This window comes from Pinus tabuliformis, chromosome 2_1 (assembly GCF_031772625.1).
Source record: "Pinus tabuliformis cultivar Carrire ecotype Pingquan chromosome 2_1, CPIR1, whole genome shotgun sequence".
NCBI classification, from domain to species: Eukaryota; Viridiplantae; Streptophyta; class Pinopsida; order Pinales; family Pinaceae; genus Pinus; species Pinus tabuliformis.
In genome coordinates, this window is record NC_142299.1 from 864,900,589 (window position 1) to 864,913,400 (window position 12,812).

Genomic DNA, 12,812 nt, shown 5'->3' on the forward strand with positions numbered 1-12,812 from the left:
CTATTTCATATCTTTGATTCGAACTAGTTCATCCAATGCTAAATTTTGAATGTCATTTTGGAAAAAAGATTTCTATAAACCTCATCTTTCCCATACCAGTCCAAATGCCCAAAAGAAGTTAAGCAAGGACAAGCAAAGGCAAATCCAATCACCTTAAGAGGAAGTGGTAAAATATTATAAGCTTTTAGTGAGACAATTCAAAATTGAAAAAGAGCATATTTTTGATGAAATATTTGCTATTGGAACTTGAAACAGCATCTTTGAAGATTGAGAGGAAATCTATATTGAAAAAGTTATATAAGATGTAAATTTTGCATAATGTAAGTGATTTATCTTTATCTATTGGCTTTGAATGGATTTTTGTTTACTAATTTGTATATTCACTAATGTTCTATATGTCACAATTGTTCTCAAATTTATGCCTTACCGCATTTCCTTTGCAACATCTGATGCAACTGCTCCTTAGTTAACATTGATATGAAATTGATAATTGAAAAAGCCGTAATATAATATGCATAAAATGTAAAGGAAAATAAATATGTCCCTATTCTATAAGAGGAATTTTGTAAAATATTGGCCACAGAGGTTCTTGATATGTTCATCGAGATGGGTTAGATGGAAATGGTATGTTCTTTGGTGGGCAATGCATGACCCTATCACATTTGCAATTACGCTCTCTTGAGAAATTTCATGTAAATTTAATGAATTTTCCATGCCAATGGACTATATTGATATTTTCATTTTGGGCTTAAATGACCTTTTTTTTAATATTATCCTTTAAAATCCTCTAATTCCTCAGGGAAGAGTATAAAATTATTTTCCATACAAAAATATTTTCCATCCAAATAAATTTGTTATTGGTTTTAAGATTTCTCTAATTCCTTAGAGAAGGATATCAAATTATTTTCCATATAAATGAACACTAAAATAAAGAATTATTTATGAAATTTAATTTGGAAATTATCTCAAATTATTTTAAAAGAAAATTTTCATAATATATTTTATTTTCATTATTTTAATCATTGTTTCTTTTATTAGCCAATTTTTAATCTACTATGACAAATAAAATAAATAATAACAAATTTTCCCCACACCATGATAATTTAAAAATACAATATTATCGTTTTTATAAAATAGAGTCTTATTGTTTTGAATGTGATTCATGCATGTATTATTTATTTATTGAAATTTCATCTTAGGGCTAGAATTGAAGATCAAAAACTTAGGCTGTGGTGAATGGTCCTTCCTACATATATTTTTTCTACCTACTCCATTGGCTTGGATTTATGAATAGTACCCTCATGTCCTCTTCATGCATACTTAATATGAAGACATTACAATGAACATCATGGATACCAAATTACTTAGTGATTATCATTGATCAAAATTGATTCAATATAGGTTTGATTCCTTATTATGATAAATTCAATATCCAATGAGTAGTATTCAATTGAAACAGTCATTTTTGTTGAAAAAAAAAGTTATTTTTGTTTTATTTTGCACATGGTGTTTTGCATTATCATAATGCAGAGTTGTACCAATCATTAGAACTAAAGTTCTTATTGTAAAGGAGTATAGGAAGTTGTATTTATTTTATCCAAAAATGAGTTGGAGGTTTTAAATAGTTTTTTTTCTTCATTGGACATTATCTATAAAATAACGCTATATTTTGATTGTCTTTAAAAACCTCATTGCATTTCTTTAAATAATTGGACCAATCACTGTATAAAAAATAACATTTTCATAGTATTTGAGCAATGACATCCAAGAGATGAAAGACTAAATAGTCTTATTGAATTGTCCCTATATAATTCCTACAAAAATTACAAGTAAATAGTCCAATTAAATTTTATAAGAAAATAACCCTATTAAATTTTATCCATATGACTTCCATCTAAACTATAACATCAATACCATGTGTGTGTACTTGTTCATATATATATAGAGTTGTTGCATGAAGATAAGTTTTTTTTTTTGGATTAAAAACCTACATAACCTAATATAATAAGAGATGTAATGTATGCATACAATTTTAAATTGTTTTTCTGAAAAACAATTTATTTAACTCGTTAATATTGAAAAGCTAAAATGAAATTCACTTTTCGAATTGAAATATAACATTTCCAAATTAAAATGTAACTTTTCTCTCTAAATTGAAATATAACTTTTCTGTTAAACTGTGATCCATTTGGGCTTAGATTCAAAACTTTTTCCATGAAATTCGTCAACGTAGGAGATCTGCGATACCATGCTTAAGCCTTTGAAGTTTTACATCTAACAATGATATTCCTAGTGATTCCTTTACAGAGCCAATTGTTATTCACAGTGGTTTCAATGGATGTTAATAGTGTTGGCCGAGAGCATACGACAATCACTATGTCCACTTTACTTTGTATGAATTTTATTAATGGGTATTGGATTTACGGATAACCATGATTTCAAATTCGAAGAAGGTTATGATCATCTCAGATACTAAGATTGTCATTCAGGAATTATCCAGCGGTTGGACATTATTTATGTATATGTATTGAATAAGATACACATGTCTACATGGTTTGGATGCTCTCTGTTTAATATTTGTTTAAAGTTTTCCAGTGTTCGAATCTTGTGGAGATAATCATTTGTTTATTAGAACAAATGATCGTGGAATAATTGGATCGCATGAAAATTCAAAGAGAAATAAATACAATATAAGAAAACTTTTCATAGAAGAATACTTTGCAGAAAGTTTTGCAGTTTTTTTTTATCAGACACACTGTAAGACATCATCACATAACTGAAGCTGAAATTTTTTCAGCCACGGAGAACTAATAAGATGTTTGAAGGAGATGGCCATCAAAATCTAGCATAAAAGTTTTACATGATTAAAAAATATAATTTGTTTTAAACGAATAGATTAATATTTTTTTAAACGGAACATGGGAGTCAGTTCTCAAAATTGAACCCATCAGGCCTTCCTTGAGCTTCTCGCCCATCCCAAAGGGATAAAAAGAATTGCATTTCAAAAAAAGATAAAATATCAAAATTTTTAATTAATATTTTTAATAACCAATCAATATATATTTTATCTTTGTACTCATAATAAATAATAGCAGGGCAATAATGTTCGTATTTTTTTCTTACTGAATTAAAAAATCATTCTTTAATTCGATCCCACCTACCCAATGCCCCCATTAACACAAGTAAATCGATGTGGAGCAAGTAATTTTCAGGTTCCTTACGTACTAGACTAAAACGATATGTATGATGCCCCCATTAACACAAGTAAATCCATGTGGAGTAAGTAATTTTCAGGTTCCTTATGTACTAGACTAAAAAGATATGAATGAATAGTTACTATTGAGAACAATAGTAGTAACTCAGATATGAATAAATGGTTACTAGGGAGGATAAGAATAGTAACTCATTTTATTCATTTATTTAGAGAACAATATTAGTTTACAATATATTCATACATCTATCATAATTGGACAGATTGTTTCTATTTGTGTCTTAAAGGAAACTATTGTAAAAATAGGGTACAACGAATCATATAATTCCTCTCAAATCATTTTCCTTAAAAAACGATGACAAGCCTTGTCCATTAATTTTAATTTTCAGAAGCAAGTGAACTGATTTCTCTAATGTACAATTCATTTTTGGAATTTATTAAAGGCAAACATGAGGTTGTGTGCAAATGCACAAAATTAATTTAACTAGGAACCAAATCTGGATTGATTATTCACCCATATAAAATGCAACATATGCATGAATAACAATTTTATGATTGTGTGACCGCATGTGATATAATATTGCGGTCAAACCCCAATATAACAAAAAAATTCCTTACATGGAATATAAATTATAAAATCAAAGATGAAATCAATTACAAAATAATGTATGGGTACTTTAGTGTTTGGTTGACTGGTCCATTGACACTTAAAATATTTTTGCCACATTTTCTCTATAATCTTTATCTTTTTTTTTACTTTGTTATTTGACTGTGCAACATTTGACGTACTTATTATTCATTTCATATGACAATGAGACCAAAGCAGTAACTACGTGGTCCAATGACACTTACAAACTTTTTGTCTCATTTTCTCTGTAATCTTTATCTTTTTTTGGACTTTGTTATTTGGCTGTGCAACACTGATGTATTCGTCATTCATTCCATATGACAATAAGACCAAAGCTGTAACTACATTGTGTGTGAAGAAGCCACCGAGAATAGAAGTTTTATGAATTGTTGTAAAGAAATAACTTCAAGGTGAAGTAGGACATGGGAAAGGATAGAGGATGGGTGATAGTACCCACCTACCATAGATAGTAGGGTACATGAGAATACCATAGAAAAAGACCTTGAACGTAAGCAATGTTGTAGGGGTTGAGATTGTGCAGAAGAATGACAATATGATGTGGGTTTAATGAAATTATGAATGATGATATATGTTAACATGGTTTGGGTACCAAACATTAAATCTTTTAGAGTTGTATGGAAAATGTTAAGTCTTATACAATAAACTACGTTGAACTATTTACTTGATTTCAATACACACAGACACACACACATATATCCAAAACTTCACTATGAGCTTCGTCGTCCTCTCGATGTATTGCCTCTATTCTTCTTTCAACAATCATACTTTGTCATAAAAATAATAAGGCTAGCAAATTGATACCCCAAGTTGGCACTATTACACCTAACAAAGGGTAGTGAAGCACATTGAATACTGAATGACCCATTCAATAACTTTGTGCATGCTCTTGGTACTCTTTCCTCGATTATCCTCGAGTGCTCTTTCAATGTTCTTTCCTTGGAGGGTGCATTCATTTTTCCATTTTCATTTGAATTGCCAGTTTGCAACCCATCATCCACATAGGGAAAGTTATCATATGTAGTGCGACGCGAGCATGTCATTGGCATTTAATCAGCACCAGAAGCAAAGGTAGGGACGATTGATCTAGTTTTTGAATCGATTGATTGAGATCGAGATGGAAACCTAATATCATAGGAGGGGAGTGAAGTATAGATTTAAATATCATCACAATAGCATTCTTTTAGTTTCTGTTCATTTAGATACATAAGGTGTCAAGGCGAGAGCTCTAGCTTAATCCAACGAGTTTATTAGTCCTTGCTGATTCAGTGTTTTATACTCCTGCATATAGCACGTCTTTAGTTGGAAGATATTCTTCGTTAATCTCCTATCAAGAAAATTTTGTTTGCCTCAAATTTTCACTATTAGATTTAGCTTGGGCTGCAAATGGCACTATGACTAATGTTATTTCTTTCACATATTGGAAAATCCCCACTTACTTTATTGTTAGCATTTCCTTATTCCAAGTAATGTGTAATGTGCATCTTCTTTGGTTTCTAATAAATAACATGAATAAATGTAACTTATTTATGATTTAATAACAAATTTGTAGCTTTCATAGAAAAATATTTATTTAATAAATTCTATATTTATTATTTAATAAATTGTATTGAGATGTTATATTGTTTTAATGTAGCAATTTTAAATTTTTTATAGTATTTTAGTGTAACCATCTAAAAATAAAAAATTTAAAAATTATTTTTTATAAACATTTTATTTAATATACACGTGTTTTTTTTTTTTTTTTGCCCATAACCTTGCATCTTTGAAAAGCATCTTCGAAAAGTTACATGAATATATGCCGTTTCAAATGAAATTGAGCACATGGCTGCATCAGGACCGACATGTTCTTGACCTTCGTGTACGTCGTTGGGCAGTTTTCGTTGATTTTCAATATTAATACAACAAATCCGCAACCAATTTTTCCACACAAAATTTCTGGATTTGAGCGATCATAATACAGCAGAGGCAGAGGAAGGGCGTTTCTGTTAATTTAAAGTTTGGGTTTTTGCTGGACACAGATTGTATTACTAAAAACCAACAAAGAAAACAGAAGAAATGGCCGCGGAATCAAACTCCTACCAACCCCACGAATTTTACTTTGTTGCATACCCATTTTTGGAGTTGGCTGAGTCGAAAGACACCGAGAGAGAGTTTGGACAGTATCGTAAAAAACGGTCTGAGATAATTGACACCATAAGAGCCAAAAATGTAATAATGGCTTATTCTCTGTAATTTTCTGTTATTAATATATTCGACTATAACAATATGGGCTCTTTTGCGATGGTTTCTTTGTTACAGGTAGAGCGGAAAGAAGTTTTGGAGAAAATAAAGCCTCTGTTTGATGAAGAAAAAGCGTACAAGGAACGTTGCAACGAAATAAGTAAAAGGTTATCCGAATTGAATTTCAATTTCAAGAATGTAAGAGTGCCGAAAGATGCCGGCGATAACCATAATATTCCCTCATCTGAAGAAGAGATTGATCGAGCGGTATGGCGGCTTGTTGTTTGCTGCGCAATATCACCTTGAAGTTTGATTCTACTACAAAATTAAATTGTTACTGACAGCTATCTTCTTTTGTTTTTTATGCAGGTGGCTAAACTAGAGGTACAATTTAAGGGAGGGCGCAATACGCGAGTAGAAGAGAACCACCTGCTGAAACAGATAAAAGATCTGGAGAAATCAAGAGGACAAGTTTTGAGCGTTGAAGATTGGAATCTGAAGAGGAAATTGAAAGATATTTGGAATGAGAAGAAAGCGTTGCGTGACATTGATTCAGAAATCCGATATCTGGAGAAAGATCTCCAACATTATAAATCTTCCATGAAGCACCTTTCTCCATCTCTCGATCAACTACGTACTCGCCGATATCAAAACGTAAGTTTCAAACTATATCAATAGAATTTAATATTACAATTTAATTGAGTAGAAGTCATTAATTTCTATTCCAATGGCTTCCTTTCCTGCAGAATGTGCTCTCTTTGCAACTGCGGGCCGTAAGGGATGATGCGATATTTGATTTCTACAGGAACAATCACAACGTTTCTGACCTGGAGAACAGGTCAAGACTTGAGGTATATAATATTTTTATTTTTGGTTTCTTCTAGGGTTTCTAACTTCTTAATATACCAGAGAAATTAACGGACTGCATATTCATTCAATTGCAGGTTGATAAGTTCATGGAAATGTGGAATGAAAATAAAGAGTTTAGGGAAGAATATGAACGAAGAAAGTTGATGGCTCGCAATCAACAAAATTGCTCTGATGCCAATGTTACAGATAGCAACAAATCCCAAGAGTAGTCTTACTAATTTTTCAATTACATATTTTTTGGAATCATTTCCAGATCAGTTTTTCCATTTATTTAAGAACGTCGTAATAGGTAATTTAGGAATTGCTGTTCAACTTTTTGAACACTATTTAAAACATAACCACATATGTTTTGCAATGTTTCTTAAAATATGAAGATATAATTATCTTGTTGCTCTATAAAATGCTTGCAATATATGAAATGGATATATTTAATACAGAAAATTTAATAAATATAAATAAATTATATGTATTTCTAATTAAGCGAACCTTGCTGCATAACCATAGTTTTCAATGGTAACTGTGAGAAGACTCATGATATAGTTAGTATTACTGTAGGTTGAATATTTCGTAAGTTATGTAAAATGCAGAAGATAATTCCTATACTAGTTAATGAAAAAATAATAAGCAGAAACTAATTAAACAAGATTGTAATAATAAATATTAGAGAAATACACGGATTATTCTAGTTAATGAAAAAAAGAATATACAGAAATCAACTAATGGATTTGTAACAGTAAATATAATATAGGTAAACAATTATTTGATGAAGAATAAACAGAAAACAACTCAACAAAATTGTAATAATAAATAATATAGGGATACACAATTACTTCATAATGGTAATGATTACATGTCGAATTTTTGTTTTTATTAAAGAAAAGCTTTTTCTTTAAACCACATTCAATGTGTCAGCTGTTAAATTGGGTGCTTCATGTTTTATATCTTTAATTAAAATATTATAATAAATAATATAGACATGCATAAATGAATGACATATAATATGAATCTGTATAAATCAATGAATGAATTAAGTCGAGGAACTAGGATATTGGTAATAACTAGAAAAAATAGAACTTGGAAATGTTTTTCATATAACTAATGTTCACAAAAAGCAAATTCAAGAGTGGAACAAACTAATTCATAGATAGGATTTATTTTTTCTTCGATGCTTGTAATCCATTATCAATTATATGGCTACATATTTGGTGCCATGGAATTATTTTCTAGAATTAAATATAGAATTTGAAGAATTATCACATTGAATAATGCATGCAACAATTTAGAACCATTTTGTTTTAAACTAACATCCATAACAAGCACCATAGCGCCTTAGACCATATTACACCCTCTGTTAAATAAAACAACTTGCACACCTGTATCATTAACTTAGTTTAGGTATAGTAGGTTTCATGCTAAACCTAAAATATGAAAACTATGTTGATCCCACTTACTTTCCCAATGGAGGAACTAGGATATTAGTAAGAACTACAAAAAAAATTGAACTTGGAAATGTTTTGCATATAACTAATGTTCACAAAAATCAAAATCAAGAGTGGAACAAACTAATTCATAGATATGATTTATTTTTTCTTCAATGCTTGTAATCCATTATCATTTATGTGGCTACATATTTGGTGCCATGGAATTATTTTCTAGAATTAAATATAGAATTTGAAGAATTCTCACATTGAATAATGCACACAACAATTTAGGACCATTTTGTTTTACACTAACATCCATAACAAGCACCATAGTGCCTTAGACCATATTACACCCTCTGTTACGTAAAACAACTTTCACACCTGTATCATTAACTTAGTTTAGTTATAGTAGTTTTCATGCTAAACCTAAAATATGAAAACTATGTTGATCCCACTTACTTTCCCAATGGGGAATATAATCGAGAATTTAACATGACCAACAATGTTGATAGGAAAGTGATTCTCTTGTTATTCTCCCTTTCGTCTTCCTTTCATTTATCCAAAATGCTTAACCTTGTTGTCCCTGATTGATATTAGGAGTCAAAGGAGTTGAAGACCATATGTTGTTTCTAGTATAGAAATGGATTAATCAAAGTAGTAGTCTAACAAGCATAGTTATGTTAGGAAAAATATCAATGAATCTCATCCATTTGAGGGAACTCATGAGCAGAATGGTATTCCTCACAATTTTTACAAGAAAGTCAATTCTTCTTCTTTTACTTTATACCCCCATCATTGTGTTGGGTTTGATGTGCTCCTTGCTCACTATTCAAATATTTCTTTTGTTTATTTTTCTTCTTTTCACCTCTACATGGTTGAAGATTCTCTGAGGGAATATATTGAATTAAATTCACAATAGAGGTTTGGGTAATCTAAATTCACCACAGAGATTGAGATTTTATATGATCAATATTCAATTGGTCATCTATGTAACTAGTTGACCTACATTTATTGAGGACACAAAGAAAACTACATCATTGACATGGGATCTTAGTTTCAACATTATTAGATTAGTTATGGACATGCATGAGCGCTTACTCTTTAGTTCAATCTCCTACCTTGAGGTTCTTTTGCGATCATCTAAACTTCCTGCATAATTGATGTTTGTATAACCTGAAAGTGAACAATTTTCGTAATGTGTATAGAACAAATCACAGTCTATGGTCCCTGCAATATACTTTGAGATCCATTTTGCAACTTTATAATGAGAAATATTTGGTGATTGCATAAACATGGAGATAAAACTTGCTCCAAAAATGATATCAGGTCTAGTTGTAGTGAGATCCAACAAACTACCAACTAGACTTTTATACAATGTGGGATCAACTGGTGGTGCTACATATTCATTTCTCAGCTTGTTGCCTTGAGAAATTGGTGTATCAACTGGTTTACAATTGGTCATTCTGAAGTTTTGATTAATGTCAGTGGCATATTTTTGTTGACCAACCAAAATTCTATTAGAACATTGTTGAATTTCAATGCCTAAGAAATATTTCATGACCCTTAGATCAATCGTATCAAAATTTGTTTGCATTGCTGCCTTGAAATCTTCTAACATCATATTTCTTGTATAAAGGAGATCATCTACATAAAGGCATACAATGATAATGCTAGCTTTATGAGTTTTGGTATGGGCTCATGGTTTCTTCTACAAAAAACCACTTTTTATGAGATAGGTGCTAATGTGCCTATACCAAGCTCTTGGAGCTTGTTTCATTCCACACAAGGCTTTTTTAAATCTATATACTTTATGCTCCTGTCCTGGAACTTCAAAACCAAGAGGTTGCTCTACATAATTATTTTTGCAATATACAATTTAAGAAACCATATTTTAGATCAAGTTGATAGATTTTCCATTTGTTTTGATTTGTTGTGGATAAAATACTTCTCACATTGTCTAACCTTGCTATTGGAGCAAAGGTTTCACTATTGTCGACACCAAACTATTGTGAGAGTCATTTGGCAACCAACCTTGCCGTATGTTTCTTAATTTCTCCTTTTTCATTCAGCTTGGACTTATATACCTATTTTACACCAATCTTGGCTCCATCTCTTGGGATATTAACTTATTCCCAAGTTTGGTTCTTCTCTATAGAAATAATTTCTTAGTTCATTGCATCAACCACATGTTTTTCTTTAACTTCTTCTTCTAAATTCGTTGGTTGAGATGAAAGAAATGAAAACATATTATGTTGGTCAAACTTATGCTCCTCCTCATATATTTCTCAGTTGATTTTTTTTATAATCTTTTGGAAATGTTGAACCACTTGTGGATTCTCTTTTTTTCTGAAGCAAGAGACAATCCTTCTATATCATTAAGCCAATTTTTTTTTACATAGTTTACAGTCGTCCACCCGGCACTGTGGACTCAGAAAAAGAGTGCTAATTGCCTAAGGCATGTTCCCCCAACTCACTACATATAACCTTTGAAACCCTTGGAATACAAACCGTGTTTGTGCTGAAAGAATGGCCGGACTTTTGAGAATCCTAACGATTAGCCTCGTAATCCTTCACCAGACCTACCTCTTTAATCGTGACCATCCATTCCACTTTCTCAATCTGACAGCGGAGGAGGATATCGCCTCGAGAAGGCGCACAGTGCTTGATCCCCCGGCCCCACCAAACTGCACGATAATTCCTTATCGTTGACCCATACCTTGAAATCCAACGGATGAGAGTGATATCACGCGGTTCAAGGGTGCCAAACTTTAGTGTGCGATGAGGGCAGTTTACGATCCCGGCCCCCCGCCACGTGTTGGAAGCTGTATGGGATCACTTCCAAATCGCAAAAATCGCTTCTTGCTTGAGAGGGGTGCGATCAAACAAAAACCACTCAGTAAGTGGTTTTGCCTCCTGAAGAGGGAAATAAGGGGTAATACAGCTGCCAGAAAAGACAAGATTCCCGTCCATCACCTTCTTGCCAGTATTCCTAAACGCGAAACTAAAATTAGTGTTGATTCTTCCCTCTAGGCAGCCTTCCGCTAAATTGAGAAATCCGTCCAACAAACACCAAAGATTTCCGAAGTTGAAATTACCCGTGTTGCTGAGGCCGACCGAGGACTGCCTCTCACCAAAGACCTATCTGACAAAAATTAGTGAAATATATAGAGAACAAATCATAGAGACCTTGCCTCTATAGCTTTGTTTCGATACACTTCTCTATCCTCTTCCGCTTCGTTGTGATAGAGTATTTTTAGACTGCCCTGAGGCACTACTTGCCACCCCATTGAATCTATGCGTTCATTATAGTTCACACCTTGTTTTGCGAGTATATCCACTAGTTTGTTGGCCTTTCTATGCACGTGGTTGAATCTTACCATGCGTAGTCCGTGTAGGTGACCCTGTATTCTTTGGAATACCTGGATTAACCTCCAGTGATTTGAGACTTTCTCCGGCCCTGTTCCACAACTGATTCTCTTGACCGAGTTAATGACTAATTCAGAGTCAGCTTCTATAATCACATTTAGTCAGTTGTCGTGCTTTAGAAATTCTAAACATTGCTCCAAAGCCATTAATTCCGCCATGTTGTTGGTGGCTTTTCCTAAATGGCAATGGAAGAGGAAGAGAATGCTTCCATCTTCATCTTGTAGAACCCCTCCATAACCCGCAGTTCCTGGGCTGCCTTTTGAGGCTCCATCTATGTCGTATTTCAAAAAACCTTTCAGGGGAGGATGCCAGAACTCCTTCTCAGTTTCCCTTAGGATAACTTTCCTGTCCAGGCCTTGTGGAATGAGCCCTTGCATGCCCAAATGCCTAAGAACTCTCTTTTTAGCCTCTAAGGGAGGATAATTAGGGAGATTCCTCACTATGGTGCCAACCGTCTCCTTAAGTTGTTTTAAGATATGATCAAACAAGCGAAGAGAGGGATTCTTTTCATTTTTGAAGATTCTCTTGTTCCTTTCTTTCTACACATTCCATATAATGAAGCTTGGCATAAGAGCCCAAGCAGATTTAAGAACTTCATTTTCTGAAAAATTTCTTCTCCAACTGCTTAGGGTGTTAATGATACTCGCTTTGTCCCTATCGGTCTTTTGGAAAATGGTGGAAAATGTATCCCATAACCTGGATGTGAAAGTGTAGCTATTGAGAAGATGTTCCATTGTCTCCTCTTGGGTTTCACAGAGCTGGAATCTGGAAGGCCCTAGTCTACCTCTTTTCTGGATATTGTCCCAAGTCAAGATTTTCTTGTGATGCACCAGCCACATGAAGAGTTTGATCTTCATTAAACTTTGGCGTCTCCATAGGTTCTGCCAGATCCTATCCGGAGCATGGGACTCCAGCTCAAGGAGAATACCTTTTTCTTCCTTAATAATAAAGATGCCTTCTTTATTTTTGCCCCATCTTAGTTGGTCTTGCCCCCAGTTACTAAAATCATCCTTTG

General features: G+C 32.8%; 1 protein-coding gene across 1 annotated transcript; it reads left to right on the forward strand.

The window, feature by feature from the left end:
- The first annotated feature begins 5,915 nt into the window (after window positions 1–5,915).
- LOC149203413 (proton pump-interactor BIP103-like) lies at window positions 5,916–7,159 on the forward strand. Its single transcript, XM_089401865.1, has 5 exons — window positions 5,916–6,068; window positions 6,159–6,347; window positions 6,450–6,734; window positions 6,827–6,931; window positions 7,025–7,159. The coding sequence occupies exons 1-5, from the start codon at window positions 5,916–5,918 to the stop codon at window positions 7,157–7,159; spliced, it is 867 nt and encodes a 288-aa protein (XP_089257991.1).
- The last annotated feature ends 5,653 nt before the right edge of the window (window positions 7,160–12,812 follow it).

What these genes read in the sequence shown, in the direction of transcription:
- LOC149203413 (XM_089401865.1), top strand. Translation starts at nt 5,916, where the DNA reads ATGGCCGCGGAATCAAACTCCTACCAACCCCACGAATTTTACTTTGTT. An exon ending in GTACTCGCCGATATCAAAAC is followed by an intron (nt 6,735 to 6,826) that starts GTAAGTTTCAAA and finishes CCTTTCCTGCAG; the next exon opens with AATGTGCTCTCTTTGCAACT. An exon ending in AGAACAGGTCAAGACTTGAG is followed by an intron (nt 6,932 to 7,024) that starts GTATATAATATT and finishes ATTCAATTGCAG; the next exon opens with GTTGATAAGTTCATGGAAAT.